Below are 24,131 nucleotides of genomic sequence, written 5' to 3'. Positions count from 1 at the left end.
GTAAATGAACGTCATGAACACATGAATATAACACGTTTACATGACTTTTACTAAACGTTTGTGCCAACGCACGCACTCACGCCGGCCTTAGTGAGGCGCAAACGTGCGTCAGCAGAAAGCGCGTCACACGCTGCAACGTCTGCACCGTGACGTGCCCGAGCCGACCGGAGGAACATGCATCTCGTGAGACACTTGGCGCGCGGGGGTCCGCTGGCCCGCCGCCGGACCCCCGCGTGCTGCCCGTCTCTGGGGCCGCCCGCGCGGTATGAGCCGGTGAGGGAGCGCTTCAGCACGGCGGAGGCTTCTGCGGAGACGGGGGCTCCCGCCCGGCTGAGGGAGAGGACCCTGACCATGGACACCCTGAACCCGCACGTGAAGGCCGTGGAGTACGCTGTGAGAGGACCCATCGTCACGAGGGCGGGAGCCATCGAGAGCGCGCTGCGGGAGGTCAGTCTAGCGGGGGATGCGCGCTCACTGCAAAGCGGAAGGTTAAGTTCCCCGTGCGCGTGCACGAGGATGCGGCTCCTCACAGCAGAGCTCTAGGAGAACGGTTGCGTCATCCTCTGATGCAGCGACCCCTGCAGGCTGGGGCCCGCCAGACATGAGACTGTAGATGGGTGGTGTACCTGTAGATGGGTGGTGTGCCTGTAGGTGCGTGGCGTACCTGTAGATGGGTGGTGTATCTGTAGTGTGGGTGGTGTAGATGGGTGGTGTGCCTGTAGATGGGTGGTGTACCTGTAGTGTGTGGTGTACCTGTAGGTGTGTGGTGTACCTGTAGATGGGTGGTGTATCTGTAGTGTGGGTGGTGTAGATGGGTGGTGTATCTGTAGTGTGGGTGGTGTAGATGGGTGGTGTATCTGTAGTGTGGGTGTACCTGTAGATGGGTGGTGTATCTGTAGTGTGGGTGTACCTGTAGATGGGTGGTGTATCTGTAGATGGGTGGTGTGCCTGTTGTGTGTGGTGTACCTGTAGGTGTGTGGTGTACCTGTAGATGGGTGGTGTGCCTGTAGATGGGTGGTGTGCCTGTAGGTGTGTGGTGTACCTGTAGATGGGTGGTGTATCTGTAGTGTGGGTGGTGTAGATGGGTGGTGTATCTGTAGTGTGGGTGTACCTGTAGATGGGTGGTGTATCTGTAGTGTGGGTGTACCTGTAGATGGGTGGTGTATCTGTAGATGGGTGGTGTGCCTGTTGTGTGTGGTGTACCTGTAGGTGTGTGGTGTGCCTGTAGATGGGTGGTGTGCCTGTAGATGGGTGGTGTGCCTGTAGATGGGTGGTGTAGGTGGGTGGTGTAGATGGGTGGTGTGCCTGTAGTGTGTGGTGTACCTGTAGGTGTGTGGTGTACCTGTAGATGGGTGGTGTATCTGTAGTGTGGGTGGTGTAGATGGGTGGTGTATCTGTAGTGTGGGTGTACCTGTAGATGGGTGGTGTATCTGTAGTGTGGGTGGTGTAGATGGGTGTTGTGCCTGTAGTGTGTGGTGTACCTGTAGGTGTGTGGTGTACCTGCAGATGGGTGGTGTATCGGTGGTGTAGATGGGTGGTGTGCCTGTAGATGGGTGGTGTGCCTGTAGATGGGTGGTGTACCTGTAGGTGTGTGGTGTACCTGTAGATGGATGGTGTATCTGTAGTGTGGGTGGTGTGGGTGGTGTAGATGGGTGCTGTGCCTGTAGATGGGTGGTGTATCTGTAGTGTGGGTGGTGTAGATGGGGGGTGTACCTGTAGTGTGTGGTGTACCTGTAGGTGTGTGGTGTACCTGTAGATGGGTGGTGTATCTGTAGATGGGTGGTGTATCTGTAGTGTGGGTGGTGTGCCTGTAGTGTGGGTGGTGTATCTGTAGTGTGGGTGGTGTATATGGGTGGTGTGCCTGTAGTGTGGGTGGTGTAGATGGGTGGTGTGCCTGTAGATGGGTGGTGTATCTGTAGTGTGGGTGGTGTATATGGGTGGTGTGCCTGTAGTGTGGGTGGTGTAGATGGGTGGTGTGCCTGTAGATGGGTGGTGTATCTGTAGTGTGGGTGGTGTAGATGGGTGGTGTGTCTGTAGATGGGTGGTGTATCTGTAGTGTGGGTGGTGTAGATGGGTGGTGTGTCTGTAGATGGGTGGTGTATCTGTAGTGTGGGTGGTGTAGATGGGTGGTGTGCCTGTAGATGTGTGGTGTACCTGTAGATGTGTGGTGTGCCTGTAGATGTGTGGTGTGGTGTACCTGTAGATGTGTGGTGTACCTGTAGATGTGTGGTGTACCTGTAGATGTGTGGTGTGGTGTACCTGTAGATGTGTGGTGTGGTGTACCTGTAGATGTGTGGTGTGGTGTACCTGTAGATGTGTGGTGTGGTGTACCTGTAGATGTGTGGTGTACCTGTAGATGTGTGGTGTACCTGTAGATGTGTGGTGTGGTGTACCTGTAGATGTGTGGTGTGGTGTACCTGTAGATGTGTGGTGTGCCTGTAGATGTGTGGTGTGGTGTACCTGTAGATGTGTGGTGTGCCTGTAGATGTGTGGTGTGCCTGTAGATGTGTGGTGTACCTGTAGATGTGTGGTGTACCTGTAGATGTGTGGTGTGCCTGTAGATGTGTGGTGTGGTGTGCCTGTAGATGTGTGGTGTACCTGTAGATGTGTGGTGTACCTGTAGATGTGTGGTGTGGTGTACCTGTAGATGTGTGGTGTACCTGTAGATGTGTGGTGTGCCTGTAGATGTGTGGTGTGTTGTGCCTGTAGATGTGTGGTGTGCCTGTAGATGTGTGGTGTGGTGTGCCTGTAGATGTGTGGTGTGTTGTGCCTGTAGATGTGTGGTGTGCCTGTAGATGTGTGGTGTGGTGTGCCTGTAGATGTGTGGTGTGGTGTGCCTGTAGATGTGTGGTGTGGTGTGCCTGTAGATGTGTGGTGTGGTGTGCCTGTAGATGTGTGGTGTGTTGTGCCTGTAGATGTGTGGTGTGGTGTGCCTGTAGATGTGTGGTGTGTTGTGCCTGTAGATGTGTGGTGTGGTGTGCCTGTAGATGTGTGGTGTGCCTGTAGATGTGTGGTGTGCCTGTAGATGTGTGGTGTGCCTGTAGATGTGTGGTGTGTTGTGCCTGTAGATGTGTGGTGTGGTGTGCCTGTAGATGTGTGGTGTGTTGTGCCTGTAGATGTGTGGTGTGTTGTGCCTGTAGATGTGTGGTGTGGTGTGCCTGTAGATGTGTGGTGTGCCTGTAGATGTGTGGTGTGCCTGTAGATGTGTGGTGTGCCTGTAGATGTGTGGTGTGCCTGTAGATGTGTGGTGTGTTGTGCCTGTAGATGTGTGGTGTACCTGTAGATGTGTGGTGTGCCTGTAGATGTGTGGTGTGCCTGTAGATGTGTGGTGTGCCTGTAGATGTGTGGTGTGGTGTGCCTGTAGATGTGTGGTGTGGTGTGCCTGTAGATGTGTGGTGTGCCTGTAGATGTGTGGTGTGGTGTGCCTGTAGATGTGTGGTGTGGTGTGCCTGTAGATGTGTGGTGTGGTGTACCTGTAGATGTGTGGTGTGCCTGTTGATGGGTGGTGTAGATGTGTGGTGTGTTGTGCCTGTAGATGGGTGGGGTGTTGTGTACCTGTAGGTATGTTGTGTACATGTGTTGTGTACCTATTGTGTTAAAGATCTACTTCTTGTCTCTCCAGGGAGAGAAACGGTCTTTCACTGAAGTCATCAAAGCCAACATTGGGGATGCTCACGCGATGGGCCAGCAGCCAATCACGTTCCTCCGTCAGGTGTGTAGCCAACCAACCTGCAGCAACACGGAAGTTATGACGTCAGCATGTTTCCAGCTTAACAATTATTACGGCAGTTCAAGTGTGTGTGTGACATTATTTATGTGTGTGTGTGTGTGTGTATATATATATATATATATATATATATATATATATATATATATATTAGGGCTGGGCACGTTGACGTGTTATAAATGCGTTAACGCAGTAATCCATTAACGCCGACAATTATTGTGCCATACGTTGACTGCAAGTTGTTGTTTTTAGCATTGGGAGGCTTTACAGCATTGATACAGCAACCAGCGTCCTAGAATCCAACCAATGACGTATGAGCCTCCAGACGCACGTCGTCAGGAGAATGCAATGTTATATGAAACAGAGCGGAGTTACAACAAGCTTATTTCTCTGTTCACCTACTAGAGCTCTTCTTTAAATACTGACTGGTTGAGTCCACTACGAGCAAACCTGTTGCTCTGTGCCTCCATCTCTGATGGTCTGTGTGTCTGAACCTCATGGTTCCTGTTAATGGTTCCTTGTTCCTGGTTCCTGTTCATGGTTCCTCGTTCATGGTTCATGATTTCTCCCCCTGCAGGTTGTGGCGCTGTGTTGTTTCCCAGAGCTGCTGCAGAGTCCGGCTTTCCCCGACGATGCCAAGCAACGAGCCCAGCGCATTCTGCAGGACTGTGGTGGACAGAGCCTAGGTTTGTGTGTGTGTGTGTGTGTGTGTGTGTGTGTGTGTGTGTGTGTGTGTGTGTTAGTTATATCGAGGCCTATTCACCAAGTACTATTGAACATGCTGTGATCGTACTGTATGTTGTGTCTTTCCTCTTCAGGCTCGTACAGCGCCAGCCAGGGAGTGGAGTGTATCCGTAGAGATGTTGCTGAGTACATCACACAGAGAGACCAGGGAGTTCCTTCTGACTGGAACAACATCTACCTCACCACCGGGGCCAGCGACGGCATCATGGTACGAGCAGGGTGCATGATGGGCCATGGGAAAGCATTAGGAATTGGTTGTGATTGCAACTGTGAATCCCATACATCCTGCCTATTGTCGTAGAGCGTCCTGAAGCTGCTGGTGTCGGGGCAGGGCCCCTCCAGGACCGGCGTGATGATCCCCATCCCTCAGTACCCGCTGTACTCTGCAGCCATATCGGAGTTGGAGGCCGTGCACATCCACTACTACCTGGATGAGGACCATTGCTGGGCCCTGGATCTTGAGGAAGTGCAGCGGGCCTTCCTCAGCGCTAAACAGCAGTGCCAGCCCAGAGTCCTCTGCATCATCAACCCTGGAAACCCCACTGGTAGGACATTAGAATTGGTAATTCAATTCAATTCAGTGTATTTTATATAGCTCAACATCGCCATGCCGCCAGGGGGGTGTGCCTGTGTGGCTGTGTGGTTTCAGGGGTTATAGCCGAATTCCGGTCACAGTAAACAATGGCGACCAAGTTGGAGCGGCTGCATTAAAGTTGGAGCTCATCAATATTGAAGAGCAAATGCTTATATTGCAAATGTTGAAGCGCAGGCGACAGAGAAGACATTTGCGGAGGTGCTCTGTACGACCACTAAACCGGTCGAGGCTGGGAAAAAGCAACTGCCGGAAATTACGTTCTGAGCGGACCAATCACGGCGCTTACGGTCCGCGTCAACGCGACGTGTAGTTAGGATTTTTGGGAGGTGCGCGTCAGGCTACGGCGTAGGGGTCTGCGTCGACGGCGTAGCTACGGCGTAGGTACGCCGTCGACCTGACGGAGAACCATAAACTAGGCTTGAGACACGTCTACCTTCAATAAAACACGCCTACCTTCAATAAGACACACCCACCTTCAATAAGACACGTCTACCTTCAATAAGACACGTCTACCTTCAGTAAGACACGTCCACCTTCAATAAGACACGTCTACCTTCAATAAGACACGTCTACCTTCAATAAGACACGTCCACCTTCAATAAGACACGTCCACCTTCAATAAGACACGTCTACCTTCAATAAGACACGTCTACCTTCAATAAGACACGTCCACCTTCAATAAGACACGTCTACCTTCAATAAGACACGTCCACCTTCAATAAGACACGTCCACCTTCAATAAGACACGTCTACCTTCAATAAGACACGTCTACCTTCAATAAAACACACTCACCTTCAATAAGACACGTCCACCTTCAATAAGACACGTCCACCTTCAATAAGACACGTCTACCTTCAATAAGACACGTCTACCTTCAATAAGACACGTCCACCTTCAATAAGACACGTCTACCTTCAATAAGACACGTCCACCTTCAATAAGACACGTCCACCTTCAATAAGACACGTCTACCTTCAATAAGACACGTCTACCTTCAATAAAACACACTCACCTTCAATAAGACACGTCCACCTTCAATAAGACACGTCTACCTTCAATAAGACACGTCTACCTTCAATAAGACACGTCTACCTTCAATAAAACACACTCACCTTCAATAAGACACGTCCACCTTCAATAAAACACACTCACCTTCAATAAGACACGTCTACCTTCAATAAGACACGTCCACCTTCAATAAGACACGTCTACCTTCAATAAAACATACTCGCCTTCAATAAGACACGTCCACCTTCAATAAAACACACTCACCTTCAATAAGACACGTCTACCTTCAATAAGACACGTCCACCTTCAATAATGCCAGTGAGCAGCATGAAGCTACACAAAGGACCCACACAACTCTGACAAAAGCAACACTGAAACAACTGTGTGTGTGTGTGTGTGTGTGTGTGTGTGTGTGTGTGTGTGTGTGTGTGTGTGTGTGTGTGTGTGTGTGTGTTTGTGTGTCTTTCTTTTGTAGCTTTTCTTGTCGTTAGGATTTCTTCCTTTGAACATTGCTCTTGTTGGGCCTCGTTGTCATGTTATTTATTATAAGGGTGGGATAATGTCATTATTTATTATAAGGGTGGGATTAACACTGTTTACTGTTGTTGCAATTTCTTACCATACCAAAAGATGTCACACATGTCTAGTGGCAAACTCAAACTACTGTAACCTATACAAAGCATTTGCTTTTAGAAAAATCTATTTTTTTACCCAAAATGAAAAGTATGTGTGAGGTTTCTGAATGTATCTCATCACAAACCTGTTTCCATTATTAGTCGTTTCTTTGACAGTCCTCCCCCCACATACCTTTTCCTGCAGATGAAGGTTCCCAGTGCCTTTCAGTGGTTCTTCTTTAGCTGCATCAGGTTCCCTTTCAGACCATGTTGAGGGTTGACATGTATGGACATGTGTTTGTGTCTATAGATATTGTTATAGCTTGCATATGAAGCGCTCCATAAAAGCAGATGTGTTGCTGTAGCCCTGACACATGTATTCACTGCCAGTGTTGATAGTTCTCTGTTCTCCAAACTCTGTACTCCAGGTCAGGTGCAGAGTAAGAAGTGTATCGAGGAGGTTCTCCACTTCGCCTTTGAGGAGAACCTGTTTGTCATGGCTGACGAGGTAACGTCCAATCCTGCACATCCAGGTCTAAATCTTGTAGAGTAATTTACCCGTCGAATGTTAAACCATTCATTGGAAATGTCCATAAATAAATGATAACTATGTGATACCGAGCTCCCTCGGGCAGCCATGAGTCTTGACTGGGAGTGACCCGGATCTGTGGCATGCTCTGTGCTGTTGAAGAAGAAGCTCTAGGACAGGGGTGGCCAACCAGTCAGAGACTAAGAGCCACATTTTTTACTGTGTTACCGCAAAGACCCACATCACGCAGCATTGAGGAGTGTGTGAATATTCAATTCAGTTTATTTTATACAGCCCAAAATCACAAATTAAAATGTGCAATCTGTACAAATAACATCCTGTCCCGGGACCTCACATCAGATCAGGAAAAACTCCCCAAATAAAGATAGTAAAAACCATTTCACAGGGAAAACAGGAAGAACCCTTCAGGAGAGCAACAGAGGAGGATCCCTCTCCCTGGATGGACAGAAGCAATAGATGTCATGTGACCAGAATGAACAACGTAACAGAGTTACAACACATTACATCAATATGACTGAAATTGAATAAATTGCACTCTGCTGCATTAAAAAATCCCTTTAAAATGAAAGCACAGGATTTTATTTATTTTTTTGCCCATGTAAAATGACCGTACTGACGGACTGAAAACAGGTCTGCAAATGACTGAAAATGGGTCGCAAATGACTGAAAACAGGTCCGCAAATGACTGAAAACGGGTCCGCGAATGACTGAAAACGGGTCGCGAATGACTGAAAACGGGTCCGCGGAGGACTGAAAACGGGTCGCGAATGACTGAAACGGGTCCGCAAATGACTGAAAACGGGTCCGCAAATGACTAAAAACGGGTCGCTAATGACTGAAAACGGGTCGCTAATGACTGAAAACGGATCCGCAAATGAAAACGGGTCTGCGAATGACTGAAAACGGGTCGCGAATGACTGAAAACGGGTCCGCGAATGACTGAAAACGGGTCCGCAAATGACTGAAAACGGGTCCGCAAATGACTAAAAACGGGTCGCTAATGACTGAAAACGGGTCGCTAATGACTGAAAACGGGTCCGCAAATGAAAACGGGTCGCGAATAACTGAAAATGGGTCGCGAATGACTGAAAACGGGTCCGCGAATGACTGAAAACGGGTCCGCGAATGACTGAAAACGGGTCCGCGAATAACTGAAAATGGGTCGCGAATGACTGAAAACGGGTCCGCGAATGACTGAAAACGGGTCCGCGAATGACTGAAAAGGGGTCCGCGAATAACTGAAAATGGGTCGCGAATGACTGAAAACGGGTCCTCGAATGACTGAAAACGGGTCCGCAAATGACTGAAAACGGGTCCGCAAATGACTGTGTAGCGTGAACGGTGGTCTTGCCAGGGAAAGAGGAGGGTAGGGGGGAGACTAGGAAAGGCAAGACCTCGCACCTAACTCGGTGGCACTCCGTCGGCTAATTATCCTAGTGATCCCGGAGGAAATGATAATCCTCATCCGATATTGGAATAACGCCTTCGGTCTTTTATCTCGCCCCGTGCTATATCGTTAGGTTTTTGTGTTATTTTCGAATTAAGTTATAGGTTTTGTCGAGGGTGTTTTACAGTTTGCGCTCTAGGTCCCCTGCGGTAGGCTGTAACTTCTCTCAACCCTTATCAAGCGAGTACGTATATCGTCTGTACCTTCTCTCTACCTATTTTGACACCATCTCATCATTATGACAAATACTGCAAAAGTCTTCACCCAAAGATACTTACCTTAAGTCTCTTTGGTAGATTCAGTCGTCACCTCTGTATCTCACGGTGGATGGACAGGGAAAGAGGGTTTAAATTGTTTTAAAGAACCAGAACCTTTTGTTGGGTTTCAGTCCCTTCCAAAGGGTAAGGCTGAGTTTTTATTCAAAGTTTATCTTACATACAAAAAAATTAAATTCAATCAAACAGTTTAAAAGTCACAAGTAACTAAGAGAAGGGGTTAAGTTTTTTAGAGCTGGTGAGTGAACACCTCTTCTCTCTTGTCTACTCCTGCACAGAATTGCCAGGCACCCCTCTCCTGATGGCAGAAGTTTCTTCCAGACTCTAAAGCTGGAGACCTGTCCCAACCCCTAAGGGCTGGGACAGGTCCAATCTGATTTTTCTCCTTTTCTAGTAAAGATGCATATTAAGTAACTAAGAGGAAGGGTTAAGTTAAGAGCTGGTGAATAAACACCTCTTCTCTCTTCTCTACTCCTGCACAGAATTGTCAGGCACCCCCCAAAAAACATGCATTCCTACCCCCTCTTTTATACACCAGAGTACATAAGTCATCCTGTCACCAGAGTTGGACAGAGGAGGTTTCACTACCTTATTTGGTAATACTGCCAATGCATGCTCTTTAACAAAGGAGAGAACATTTAACACTCACATAATCTCATTCAAAAAGAGTATATAACATAGCAACTTATAGCGTCCTATGAATTTGATGTGGTCTAATCACAAACTATAATGAAAATAAAAACCAAACAGTATATTTATATATCCAATGGTTATATAGAAAAATAAAATGATTATATGGTTATAATAGTTAGACCTTTTTACTTTCATATTTTTCCTCTGACACTCAACAACTGAAAACGGGTCGAGAATGACTGAAAACGGGTCCGCAAATAAAAACGGGTCGCGAATGACTGAAACCGGGTCCGCAAATGACTGAAAACGGGTCCGCAAATGAAAACGGGCCGCAAATGACTGAAAACGGGTCGCGAATGACTGAAAACGGGTCCGCAAATGAAAACGGGTCGCGAATGACTGAAAACGGGTCGCGAATCACTGAAAACGGGTCCGCAAATGAAAACGGGTCGCGAATGACTGAAAACGGGTCGCGAATCACTGAAAACGGGTCCGCAAATGAAAACGGGTCGCGAATGACTGAAAACGGGTCGCGAATCACTGAAAACGGGTCCGCAAATGAAAACGGGTCGCGAATGACTGAAAACGGGTCCGCAAATGACTGAAAACGGGTCCGCAAATGACTGAAAACGGGTCGCGAATGACTGAAAACGGGTCCGCAAATGACTGAAAACGGGTCCGCAAATGACTGAAAACGGGTCCGCAAATGACTGAAAACGGGTCGCGAATGACTGAAAACGGGTTCTTTGCCCAAGGTGGAACACCTTCTCATCTCCTTGTATTTTGCAATACTCCATCCTTTTTCCACACAGGCTCTGGAATCTCTTCCAGGTTGCATGTATCTCACTTCCGGCCAGAAAAGAGGCTTAGACATGTGGTGCCAATTCATACGACCCGTGCACATGCCGAAGAACTGACGATACCGCTCTCCAGGTGGCATCTTGCGGCGTGTTGGTGCGAGCCTTGGCGTCAGTACTGTAGAAAATAGACCTGCAGCAGCGGGTCCTGCGTCCGTGACCTGTTGATTCTGTCCCGGTGCGATGGATGTCATCTCGGCTGGAGCTGGTCTCTATGGGGCCTGATCCATCGGTTCAGCCTCTGGTTCAGGTTCCGGTGGGTTCACTGCCTCTGGTTCCGGTGCAGGTTCTGGGGGGGTTAACCGCCTCAGCGTAGGAGGTTATCTGTGGACCTAAGCCAGACTCTCTAGCGACTAGGTCTAAATCATTCACTAACTTAACAATCTCCACTTCATTCTGAAATTCATAATCAAGTGTTGGTACTAGATTCAGCACATCCTTTAATTCCTCCCAATCTGTAGGAGACTCAACTGGGGTTTGACAGGGCCCTAAACTCAACTCAACACCTTCCCTCTTGGTTTTATTGCAGGTCTTGCTAAATCTAATGCCACCTGCAATAACAGGTTGAGAATGCTCCGTGCCCTTCTCCTCCTTGGTCATCTGTCCTCCTCTAGAGGCTGTGCTGGTTCCATCCTTTTTAGGAGAGATAATTATTTACACATTGTTGCATATAGTCTTCATCGCCTTCAAACAAACTTCCACCTTCATCTGCCCTTATCAACAGCTGTGGTTTACCAGGTCCCATCCATAATGTGATAGCTTAGGTATTTCTTTCCCTTTAGTTTTACTAAGCATTGTAGAAACACAATCACTCTACACACATCACTTTATATCTCATGGCTGTGGGACAGGTAGATTTTTCTGGCTAATTCTTTGTTTTCCACAATTGATATTATAACAACAGAGCGGTTGCTTTCCTGATTGAACTGTTCTCCCAGAGTCCACATTGCCTATCACCGTGACATTCATGTCTCCCCTTCTGTGTCCCCTGAACTCTCCACTTTGGCCACATGCCTGTTCCTTCTCCTTTACTTTCTTTCAGGCAGAACGCTAATTTTCTCTCCCATATTGGAAGCTGTTTCTGATGCCATGTGATTACATTGGTATTCTTGTAATCAGGGACCCACATGAAATGTTCAAAATGGGCATTATCCTGCATATGTACGTGCAAAGTTTGGCCTTGAGCTGTCCATAAAGGTGTGTCTGAGTATGTAACAAATAAAGTCCAGTTAAATCCCTCTGATTGGAGAGATTCTGGTCTTAAAGCACAATATTTACATGCTTGTTCCTTTATCTCAGTGATAAGTGATCGACGCTCTCTATTAGGGGTCCTTATCTGTTGCAAAGGGTGTGGAGAGGTCGGGTTTGATGTGTTGGAGCAGATCTAAGGTTTCATGGACATAGCTGGGGGGAAATGAGAAAGTTGTAACCGACTGATTTATGGCTTTTTGCGGCCATGGCTTAATCTCTTCCTGTCCTGGAAACCAAGATTCTCTCTGGCATTCCCAGTTTGTTGATTGATTATTGTTGGTACAAGAGCAATTACTGAAAACTGTTCTGTGTTGTTTCTGATTTAAGGATAAACCTGTCACTGTTTGTCCTTCTACGTGTATATCAGAGCATGATAGAATCGGTTCTGCATCCTCCGAATCTGTGCATTTTAATATCAGGTCTAATTTTCCTTTTTCATAGCCAAAGGTGTGAGTAACGCATGATTTAGTATTCTCCATGGTGTCACTGCGGACCCATAGTCGTATCAAGGATTGCCATTGCCAATTAGAAAAGGCCAACTGAGGGGGATCCTCCAACAATTTACACTGGGCTTTGAAGCCGATCCAGCTTGAGCTTGTGCAGTCTGGTTTAGTGACATTTAACTTAGAGATGTCCAGCAGATGTAGAAACATTAAAAAGAAGTTACTTCTCCATAACGTCATATCTGTATGGCATGCAGCGGATGTGTCTGAGTTTTGTAAGCATCCAGTAGTTGGTATATCAACATTGACCTTCTCCCATGTTATAATCTGGGTTTGTCTATACACGGTCGTTTGGGTTGTATACTTCCACATAGTCCTTTGACCCATAGAGGCCCAAGAGACCGAGGCGATGACTACTATACTTACAAGCAACAATAGCTTTATTAAGGTTTTAATTAATCTGCATTTCCATTTTATTTTTTCCTTATTTAATGTGTACTCCGGTCGGTCTGGATCTTTTGATGGGGTTTGTGGGCTCTCCAGATCCTCTATAGGTTTTATGACTCCCATCCTCCTCTCTGATCCTAGAGAAGACACAAGAGCACCCTGAGTTATTTTATTTTGATTTTATTCTTGACCTGGCTGCAGCTGGAGTATCAGAAGGCAAGCTGCACAGCAAGTGCCGGCCTCTGTCAAAGTCATGTTTATAATGACTTGTAATATCTTTTTCTCCTCTTGCCATTTCATTTCTAACTTCCTCTCATACTGTCGGGAAGTCACTGGTTTGTCCCCTGCACATAAAAGGTCCGTTGCCCAGTCATGTGAGGTAACGGGGCATGCATAGTACTTAAAGGGCTTATCTACATGTTTCCACGTCTGCCAGGTGTCAGCAATAAAGTCCCCTAATTGGGTGTTTTTGTAGGGTTTCATTATCCCTTTTTCTTGCTTCACTGCAGTTAGGATTATTCTGCCTTTGTCATCCTTCCTTGTGCACTGATGGCGAATTATCTCAGTTAATTCCATCATGGTAAGGATTGAAGTTGTCCTGGTTAGGACATCTGTTTTGAGACAGGTATACATCTGTCTGTCACATGTGGTGAGTCCTATATAACCACCCCTGCAGCATTTCCCTGGAGGGTAGGTATGATCCTTTCTGACTAAATTAGCCATAATGCCTACTTCTGCAAAGCAGACATCACACATGGTGACACGGCAATCCCCTGGGCCTTCTCTGGCTCCGTGAGCGGGGGTTTTCTTAGGCAAACTATTCCTTCCGGATCGGACCCCCTGCCATATTAGTGATTCCTTTGTAGTTTCACAAATTATACCTTGTCCTGGTATATACTCACTCCAGGTGAGATATTGAGTGGGATTTTCAGGGTCTGATATCTTCCCTATTTGAATCCCTCCCTGTCCTCCGTGAGACAAAACAAATGCAGTGCGTCTGATGAGTGGATGGTAAACTGAATAATCTGAACCCTCAGACATTATCTCTTCCGAAGTTGAATCGGGTGAACTGGGCCGATTCGTTTTAGATCATCAATATTACCCCTTTTGAGAATCACTTTGTCTGTGCCTTTGCAAGTTATTTGAATTGGTTATCCTGGCTGTTTATTCCCTCTGTCTACCCACACCAGGTCCTCTGTCTTAAGCAGAGGGGGTTCATGGTTAGATCTATCAGGGATATAAGCAACTAGTTCAGGCAAAGATAAATGTTCGTTCAGGTTTAGTAGCTGAACTGGAACGTCCCAATCTTTCTTGGAATTTGCTCTAATCCAATCTTTTGCAGATGTTTCTTGCGGTACGAACAGGATACACTTTCGTATCTCCACCCCCATTATCTGTGATAACTACAAAATATTTGTTACCCAGGGTTGATGGGATTAAAGGTCCCATTACGTCAGCTGAATAGTGTTCTCTAGTTTTATGAGTTTTTATATGTCTCATATCACATTTTACGCGTGGCATCCCGCCCTTTAGTGCGCAATCTTCGCATTGTCTTTTCATAATATTAAAATTCTGTTTTAATTTATGAAAGATATTGGCATAACGCCTTCGGTCTTTTATCTCGCCCCGTGCTATATCGTTAGGTTTTTGTGTTATTTTCGAATTAAGTTATAGGTTTTGTCGAGGGTGTTTTACAGCTTGCGCTCTAGGTCCCCTGCGGTAGGCTGTAACTTCTCTCAACCCTTATCAAGCGAGTACGTATATCGTCTATACCTTCTCTCTACCTATTTTGACACCATCTCATCGTTATGACAAACACTGCAAAAGTCTTCACCCAAAGATACTTACCTTAAGTCTCTTTGGTAGATTCAGTCGTCACCTCTGTATCTCACGGTGGATGGACAGGGAAAGAGGGTTTAAATTGCTTTAAAGAACCAGAACCTTTTGTTTGGTTGCAGTCCCTTCCAAAGGGTAAGGCTGAGTTTTTATTCAAAGTTTAACTTACGTACAAAATTTTTTTAATTCAATCAAACAGTTTAAAAGTCACAAGTAGCTAAGAGAAGGGGTTAAGTTTTTTAGAGCTGGTGAGTGAACACCTCTTCTCTCTTGTCTACTCCTGCACAGAATTGCCAGGCACCCCTCTCCTGATGGCAGAAGTTTCTTCCAGACTCTAAAGCTGGAGACCTGTCCCAACCCCTAAGGGCTGGGACAGGTCCAATCTGATTTTTCTCCTTTTCTAGTAAAGATGCATATTAAGTAACTTAAAGAAAGGGTTAAGTTAAGAGCTGGTGAATAAACACCTCTTCTCTCTTCTCTACTCCTGCACAGAATTGTCAGGCACCCCCCAAAAAACATGCATTCCTACCCCCTCTTTTATACACCAGAGTACATAAGTCATCCTGTCACCAGAGTTGGACAGAGGAGGTTTCACTACCTTATTTGGTAATACTGCCAATGCATGCTCTTTAACAAAGGAGAGAACATTTAACACATCTCATTCAAAAAGAGTATATAACATAGCAACTTATAGCGTCCTATGAATTTGATGTGGTCTAATCACAAACTTTAATGAAAATAAAAACCAAACAGTATATTTATATATTCAATGGTTATATAGAAAAATAAAATGATTATATGGTTATAATAGTTAGACCTTTTTACTTTCATATTTTTCCTCGGACACTCAACAACTGAAAACGGGTCGAGAATGACTGAAAACGGGTCCGCAAATGAAAACGGGTCGCGAATGACTGAAAACGGGTCCGCAAATGAAAACGGGTCCGCAAATGACTGAAAACAGGTCCGCAAATGACTGAAAACGGGTCCGCGAAGGACTGAAAACGGGTCGCGAATAACTGAAAACGGGTCCGCGAATGACTGAAAACGGGTCACGAATGACTGAAAACGGGTCCGCGAATGACTGAAAACGGGTCCGCGAATGACTGAAAACGGGTCCGCGAATGACTGCAAACGGGTCCGCGAATGACTGCAAACGGGTCCGCGAATGACTGAAAACGGGTCCGCAAATGACTGAAAACGGGTCCGCGAATGACTGAAAACGGGTCCGCGAATGACTGAAAACGGGTCCGCGAATGACTGAAAACGGGTCGCGAATGACTGAAAACGGGTCTGCGAATGACTGAAAAAGGGTCCACGATTTCATGGCTTTCAAGCCGTCGCGCCTTGAGTTTGACACCAGTGGTCTAAAGTATTTGCAAGATCAATAAAAAGATTTAAAAAAAAAAAAAAAAACACAAACTTCGATATGAACACAAGAGCCGCATGAAACCAGGCAAAGAGCCGCATGCGGCTCGGGAGCCGCGGGTTGGCCAGGCCTGCTCTAGGAGCTAGTAGAGGGACCTCCAGGGAAGGGATGGGAACGGCCCATGAGGGTTTTGAGGACCAGCTCCCTGGTCCAGGTACTGAGGAGCAGCTCTGGCATTATGGAGGCTTTCCTCTGGGTTCTAAGACTCTTGCCAGATCCTTTCAACTCTCTGTGTTAGCATGCAGCTACTTGCTCTGTGTACTGTCACCTAGATGAGAATAGAAGCCCCCCAGAGTCAACTTGCTCTTGCTGGTTGACACTCCACCGCTATGGAGGCCAGCGTGTGTTCATCCTATCACATGATCTGCATCGCATCAAAATCTGGGGTGTTTTTTCAGAGAAAACCCCATAATGTTGAGAGTGCAGTTGTTAATGTTGAGGAAAAGGTTGTTCTATGTTCTACAAGCAGGTGAGATGTATTCAATTAAAGACAATCATTAAGGCCATGTTCCATTTAGCTGGCTCACTGGAATCGCTGTGACTCACTACATAGATGGGGACCATCATTCATTCATTTGATCAGTTCCACCTGTGTGCTGTGACGTGTCAAAAGGTCAGAGGTTGTTTTCTGTGTTTAGGTTTACCAGGACAACGTGTACGCGTCAGACTGCCAGTTCCACTCCTTTAAGAAGGTCCTCTATGAGATGGGCCCTGAGTACTTTAACAATGTGGAGCTGGTCTCCTTCCACTCCACCTCCAAGGGCTACACTGGAGAGTGAGTAACCACATAAGTAACTGCAATAATGCTGGTGCACAATGTTGGTAAATCCAGGAGCCACCTTTACCTCCGGGGTGAATCTGACCTGTTGGGTTCTGAGGTTTGCTACTCGTTCTCTTGACCCGTCTGCTGTCGCTGCTCTGTTGTTTCTCAGATGTGGGTTCCGGGGCGGCTACATGGAGGTGTTGAACATGGACCCCCAGGTGGAGGCCCAGCTGGTGAAGCTCCTCTCGGTCCGCCTGTGCCCCCCGGTCGCCGGTCAGGCAGCGATGGACGTCATCGTTAACCCTCCCAAAGTGCACGAGCCCTCGTATGCTCAGTTTACCAAGGTGTGTGTGTGTGTGGGTGTGTGGGTGTGGGTGTGTGTGGTGTTCCTGAACGCATCCTCAGTGTTTGTAATGATCTGACTGGACTGTGTTGGAACCAGTAGCTGATGCTGCAGTGTGATGCTCTTTCAGGTGAGTAGACCTGCATGTGTGTGTGTTGTAGACGAACACACTCGGGTTGTTTCAGGTAGAACAGTTGTGTTCTGGTTATGTTTCATTGTCCTGAGGCCCACTGGGGTTGATGTCAATGATCTGGCTTTGGATGCAGTGAAGGAACCCAACAACCTTTACTGAGACACTTACTGTTGAGGCATCTTTAGTCAGAAGCTGTACAGAGGAGACTATCGGGTTTGTTTATGCCCAACATGAGACCCGAACAGGCTCGTGCTATTCCAATGAACAGCTCCCACCGCATGTGGTGTCAGTACTGCAGCCATGGCCATGCAATGTATTCATCTCTGACTCCAGCATCAGAAACCCTGCGACACCAGACGTGGACCACACACAGTGTTCTGTCTTCCACCTGTTTATGCCGTGTGTTGTGTTGGTGTCCAGGAGAAGAGCTCGGTCCTCGAGGTCCTGGCTCACAAGGCCATGCTTACGGAGCGGATCCTCAACTCAGTGCCCGGGATCAAATGCAACCCAGTCCAAGGAGCCATGTATGCCTTCCCTCAGATCTTCATCCCACCACGAGCAGTTCAGGAAGCCCAGGTGTGTTACTATCAACACTATCCACCACACTGTGTGTCAGCTGGATAGGAGAGAACATCCAGGTGTATTACTTCAGTCTTTTATTCAGGTGTTTAATAGCTTGTAGAGAAGTGTTGCCAGCTTGTGTCAAAGATCAAATCACTTAAGAACAAAGCAAATGACATCCTCTTCTATCTCAGCATGCATTGCATGTCCCTGGATATGTCTGCGGTCTGTGGGCAGATGGGAAGCAGCTGACTGTGCTCTGTTTGCAGGCCCTGTCTCTGGCGCCTGACATGCTGTACTGCCTCAAGCTGCTGGAGGAGACGGGCATCTGCGTGGTTCCAGGAAGTGGGTTTGGCCAGAGGGAGGGAACCTTTCACTTCAGGTCAGACATCAACACTTTAGTATTCAGACAGTCAAACATAATGTTTACTTTATATAACAAAAGATTTGAGATCACGACATTTAGATGTCCAATTCCCCTCGAATGTGTCTGTGATCTGATCAGTTATTACTTCTTTAATTCATTAGACTTTTTCTGTTTGTCGGTTTCTTTTATTTCTGGTTTGGTGAATGTGAAGTGTGATAATCAGGACATTCAACATGCAGGTGGTCCTGAGTTGTTTTTAGCACAATTGGGATACCAGAGGAATAAACCCTATATTATTTGATCAACTCTAGCGCCACCCAGAGGACAAAACTCAGCAAAGTTCATCTGCACATCATGTTCAGATACGTGGTGCAGTAAGTCGGTGACGTAAACGTTAACCCTGCTAGTTCAGGAGACCAACCACGTTTCACTGAATAATGAATGTGTTGGTAGGAAGGAGGGCTGAAGGTGAGGATTGTTGTTCTTGAGGCAGGTATTTGGTTTACGATTTTTAGTTTTCGAATAAACTTTTTTAACCCCTCAAGATGGCAAACATGCATGAGACAAACCAAACCTTTTGGGAAAATAAACAAAAACACAAACAACAATGCTGACAGAATGCGTCCTTCAATCAGAGGATTGGCGGTTCGATCCCCGGCTCCGTGAGACACTTAAGCCCCAAATGTCTCCCGTAGCTCTGCCTACGGTGTGTGAATGTTAGTTAGTCCTGATGGACAGGTGTCATGGTAGCTCCTCCCATCAGTGTGAATGTTAGTTTTTTTCCAATTCAGTTTATTTTATATAGCCCAACATCACAAATACAAGTTTGCCTCGGAGGGCTTTACAATCTGTACACATGACATCCCTATCCCGGGGCCTCACATCGGATCAGGAAAAACTCCCCCAATAAAGATAGTAAAAACCCTTTCACATGGAAAAAAGGGAAAGAAACCTGAGGGAGAGCAACAGAGGAGGATCCCTTTTCCCGGATGGACAGAAGCAATAGATGTCATGTGACCAGAATGAATAACGTAACAGAGTTACAGCACATTCAATCAATGTGACTGAAATTATTCATATCATGAGTAGTATACATGGTCCATGATCCAGATAACCACGACCCATTAAGCAGAAGGAGGTAGAGAGGAGGGGCATCCCAGGGGCAGTGGGAGGAGAAAGCAGGGCCATAGCAGTAGGCAGGACCGGCCCCAGGCCAGTTGCATCAGCAGGGCCGTGGTTGCATCAGCAGGGCCAGGGGGGGAGGACCGCGGTCCTCCCCCCCTGGCCAGGCAGCCACGAATCCATGGAAAAATAAAGTAGAGTTAGTAATATGCATTGAAGAGACAATCATCAAGAGGAAGAGAAGGAAAGGAGGAGCTCAGTGTATCCTAAGATGTCCCCCAGCAGTCTAGGCCTATAGCAGCATATCTAGGGGCTGGACCAGGGCAAACCTGAGCCAGCCCTAACTATAAGCCTGAAACAGCCCTAACTATAAGCTAGTACAGGAGTAATGTGTCCTCGTTAGTACACGAACTGCAGCATTCTGGATCAGTTGGAGAGATCCAAGGGATTTACCGGAGCAGCCTGATAATTTGAGATGTTCCGTCGGTGAAAAAAGGCGGTCCTTGAGATCTGTTTCACGTGAGAGCCAAAGGACAGGTCCTGGTCAAAAATAACTCCGAGATTCCTTACGGTGGTGGTAGATGCCAGAGCGATGCCATTAAGAGAAACCATATCATCAGATACTTGATTTCTGAGGTGTTCTGGTCCGATTAAAATAACTTCAGTCTTGTCCGAGTTCAGCAGCAGGAAGTTGCAGGTCATCCAGGTTTTGATGTCTTTAAGACACGCTTGAAGTTTGGCGACCTGGTGGGTTTCATCTGGCTTGATCGACAGAAATAGTTGAGTATCATCGGCATAACAGTGAAAGTTTATGGAGTGTTTTCTGATAATATTGCCTAAAGGAAGCATATATTAGGTGAATAAAATTGGTCCAAGCACAGAACCCTGTGGAACTCCATGACGAACAGCAGTGGTAACCGAGGCCTCATCGTTTACAAATACAAACTGAGATCGATCTGATAAATACGACTTAAACCAGCTTAGTGCTGTACCTTCAATACCAATCAACTGGTCTAGTCTGTAATAAGATGTCATGGTCAATGGTGTCAAACGCTGCACTAAGGTCTAACAAGACCAGAACAGAGACAAGTCCTTTATCAGCACTAAGGTCTAACAAGACCAGTACAGAGACAAGTCCTTTATCAGCACTAAGGTCTAACAAGACCAGTACAGAGACAAGTCCTTTATCAGCACTAAGGTCTAACAAGACCAGAACAGAGACAAGTCCTTTATCAGCACTAAGGTCTAACAAGACCAGTACAGAGACAAGTCCTTTATCAGCACTAAGGTCTAACAAGACCAGTACAGACACAAGTCCCCTATCTGATGCAACTAGAAGGTCATTTGTAATTGTCACTAGTGTCTCTGTGCTATGATGCTTTCTAAATCCTGACTGAAACTTCTCAAATAAACTATTGTTATGTAAAAAGTCACACAACTGGTTTGCGACTACCTTCTCCAGTATCTTAGAGAGGAAGGGAAGGTTAGAGATAGGTCTGTAGTTAGCCAACACCTCTGGATCCAGAGTGGCTTCTTAAGAAGAGGTTTAATTACAGCTATTTTAAAAGACTTTGGTACATGACCCGTTAGTAAAGACCCATTGATAATATCTAGTAGAGAGGCACTAACCAAAGGTAAAACTTCCTTAAACAGCTTAGTCGGACAGGGTCCAGGAGACAGGTAGACGATTTAGAAGTAGAAACCATTGAAAACAGTTGGTCGAGGTTGATGGTAAAAAATCCATCCAGAGACACAGCAGTGCCCACAGCCTCCTCCATGGCCATCCCACCTGAGGATGGACCGGCAGTAGTCGAGGGCTGGAGATTACCGATCCTGTCTCTAATAGCCAGAATCTTACCATTGAAGAAGTTCATGAAGTCATTACTACTGAGGTCTATAGGAATACATGGATCCACCGAGTTATGACTCTCAGCCAGCCTGGCCACAGTGCTAAAGAGAAACCTAGGGTTGCTCTTGTTTTTCTCTATTAGTGATGAGTAGTAGGCTCCTCTGGCATTACGGAGGGCCTTCTTATATGTTCTCAGACTAGCCCGCCAAACCGGGACTCCTCCAGACCGTTGGAACGTCATATGCCCTCAAGCTTCCGTGATGCTTGCTTCAATATGCGGGTCTGAGGGTTGTACCATGGAGCGAGCCTCCTTTGCTTAATGATCCTCTTTTTTAGAGGGGCTATCGAGTCCAGTGTCACTCTCAATGAGCCAGTAGCACCATCGACGAGCTGATCAATCTGGGAGGGAGTAAAGTTAGCACAGGAGTCCTCTGTTATATTGAGACATGGTAATGGATCAAATACAGAAGGAATCACTTCCTTAAATCTAGCAACAGCACCGTCAGTTAGACATCTGGTGTGAAAACTCTTGCCTAACGCTGTACAATCCGGCAGTATAAACTCAAAAGTTATAAGGCAATGGTCTGATAAAAGAGGGTTTTGTGGAAACACTACTAAATGCTCCACGTCAATGCCATATGTAAGAACAAGGTCGAGGGTGTGGTTAAAACAGTGAGTCGTTCCTGTACTCTCTGACAGAAGCCAATCGAATCCAACAATGAGCTAAATGCAATACTAAGGCTATCATTGCTGACATCCACATGAATATTAAAATCCCCTACAATAATAACCTTATCAGTCTTAAGGACCAAACTTGACAAAAACTGAAATAAATTCTGAATACATACCTGGTGCTCGATATACCACAACAAACAGAATTGGCTGTACTGTTTTCCAGGTTGGATGTGAAAGACTAAGAACAAGGCTTTCAAATGAGTTGCAGTTCAGTCCGGGTTTAGGACCCATTAACAGACCCGAGTCAAAAATGGCAGCTACTCCACCTCCTCGGCCGGTGCCTCAAGGAATGTGCATATTAACATGACTTGGAGGAGTAGATTCATTTAGGCTGACATATTCCTCATGTCTCAGCCAGGATTCAGTAAGACACAACACATCAATATCATTATCTGATATTAATTCATTTACTAATACAGCTTTAGATGACAAAGACCTAATATTTAGGAGTCCACACTTAACTCTCCTATCATGTTGCACTTTTGCAATAGTGGTGTTAACCTTTATGAGGTTTTTTTCTATAATTAATTAATTTAAGTGGCCGTGGGACAGACAGTCTCTATAGAGTTAAAGGTGGGCAGCTGCCCTAAAGAAAATGCAGGGAATGCAGAGAAGGGTGTAAGACTACAACTCTGCTTCTGCTTTCTGGTCTGTCATGTACGAAGTCGACCAATAAACTTGGTCATATTTGCAGAAAGGAGATCCGCTCCATCCGAAGTGGGATGGATGCCGTCACCCTTAATCAGACCTGGGTTTCCCCAGAAAGACCGCCAGTTGTCTACGAAGCCCACATTGTTTGCTGGACACCACCGTGACAACCAACGGTGGAAAGTTGACATGCGGCTATACATCTCATCAGTCACCGTGTTTGGAAGCAGGCCAGAGAAAACTACGGAGTCCGCCATTGTTTTGGCGTAAGCACACACCGACTCCACGTTGATTTTAGTGACCACCGACTGGCGAAGTCGGGTGTCAATACCGCCGACGTGTATTACAATCTTACTGTAGTAGTTAGTCCTGATGCAGGTGTTAGCTTCATGGTAGCTACTCCCATCAGTGTATGAATGGGTGAATGATGACATGTAGTGTTAAAGAACTTTGATTGGTTGGAAGATGAGAAAAGTTCAGTCAAGTTACCATAACATTGTAAACATGAGTTTGTCTCAATCTCTAGTTTCAAGTCTTCTTCAATACAGCATGATGTTCATTTATAAATTATGGTCATTTAGAGTCAAGCAGACAAATAAAGCAGGGGACGCTTTAGGGCGGGGCTACAAGGTGATTGACAGGTCATGACCAGACCATGTACAGCGTCTCTTTAGTGGACTTTCTAAGTCATCAGCTCCAACAGCCGAGCTGCAGCAATAACCTTGGTCCACATTGAAGATGTGAACCGTTGGACCATGTGACTCTGTCTGGGAGCTCTAAACAACGAGAGGGACCGCCCGTGTACTGGCCACTTGGTGGTAGTTGGGAGTGCAAAGTGTGTTGTGTTGTGACGCTGTGTTTGTGTTTGTTTCTTAGAATGACCATCCTGCCGAGCCCAGAAAAGCTAGAAGTCCTCTTAGGGCAGCTCAAGGAATTCCACCTCAGATTCCTTGAAGGTTATTCCCAACAGGAACCTCCGATCAGAAGCACCCAAGACCAACACAGAGAAACGTCCCAGCAACCAGACTGATGCTTCAATTGGCAGCTGTGTAATGTTGATATTGCTAACGATTGAGTTTACTTGAGTTTCAGAAATATTGTGCCTTCTCCTCATAGTTTCTGAAGCTGTGTGGTAGCTTTTACAAGCCTCTGCTCCTTTCCATCCACCATCCATCTGATGGCTGAAGACTCCTAACATCCGCTGTGTGAGGAGATGAAGCCTCTAGAAAAGCCTCTGTAGAAGCGCAGCTACAACGTTATTCAAATATAATGTTTGCTTTGATTTGGTATTGCCTTATACATCATTAAAGGGTTGGTTCACCCACATCACTATATATATATATATATTGTATATTGTGTCACTGGTATTCAGCCATGTAGATAGTTTTGTTCTAACTGCTTTTCAGATTTCTGCCTCCCATACAATTAATCTGTCATTTCATATTGATTACATTGATGGACAGTTCCAGGATTGAAAAAGTTTGGCCAAATCATTAAACACATTTGAATGGGTAAAATCAGTCTCACATCTACTATGTCTAAAATGTGTTAGTAAGAGTTGTGTGTTTGTTCATGTGTAGTGTGATAAGATACTGCTCTGGTAAGTGTACTGTGCTAAATAGGCACGTTGTACTTGAAAAGATACTGAAAGGACGCTCACCTCACTTAACAAAAAACATTAAAAATACTATTTACAATAAACAGTGGAAAGGGCTTTGCAGGGTGTTCCAGCTTGACTACTCACTGCAGGTCT

The 24,131-nt window shown here is 46.2% G+C and overlaps 1 protein-coding gene across 1 annotated transcript; it reads left to right on the top strand.

Annotated features, from left to right (window-relative positions):
* The first annotated feature begins 317 nt into the window (after nucleotides 1-317).
* Nucleotides 318-23,750, top strand: gpt2 (glutamic pyruvate transaminase (alanine aminotransferase) 2). Its single transcript, XM_079217302.1, has 11 exons — nucleotides 318-447; nucleotides 3,623-3,712; nucleotides 4,305-4,413; nucleotides 4,546-4,679; nucleotides 4,773-5,016; nucleotides 7,118-7,197; nucleotides 16,496-16,632; nucleotides 16,790-16,964; nucleotides 17,517-17,672; nucleotides 17,927-18,039; nucleotides 23,255-23,750. Exons 1-11 carry the CDS (start codon nucleotides 352-354, stop codon nucleotides 23,406-23,408), a joined length of 1,488 nt encoding a protein of 495 aa, XP_079073428.1. The 5' UTR covers nucleotides 318-351; the 3' UTR covers nucleotides 23,409-23,750.
* The last annotated feature ends 381 nt before the right edge of the window (nucleotides 23,751-24,131 follow it).

Source organism: Taurulus bubalis (assembly GCF_910589615.1).
Source record: "Taurulus bubalis genome assembly, chromosome: 4".
NCBI classification, from domain to species: Eukaryota; Metazoa; Chordata; class Actinopteri; order Perciformes; family Cottidae; genus Taurulus; species Taurulus bubalis.
Note: the sequence above shows the minus strand (reverse complement) of the source record. Positions and strands in the feature narration are given on the sequence as shown.

What these genes read in the sequence shown, in the direction of transcription:
- gpt2 (XM_079217302.1), top strand. Translation starts at nt 352, where the DNA reads ATGGACACCCTGAACCCGCACGTGAAGGCCGTGGAGTACGCTGTGAGA. An exon ending in TGTTTGTCATGGCTGACGAG is followed by an intron (nt 7,198 to 16,495) that starts GTAACGTCCAAT and finishes TTCTGTGTTTAG; the next exon opens with GTTTACCAGGACAACGTGTA. An exon ending in TCCAAGGGCTACACTGGAGA is followed by an intron (nt 16,633 to 16,789) that starts GTGAGTAACCAC and finishes GTTGTTTCTCAG; the next exon opens with ATGTGGGTTCCGGGGCGGCT.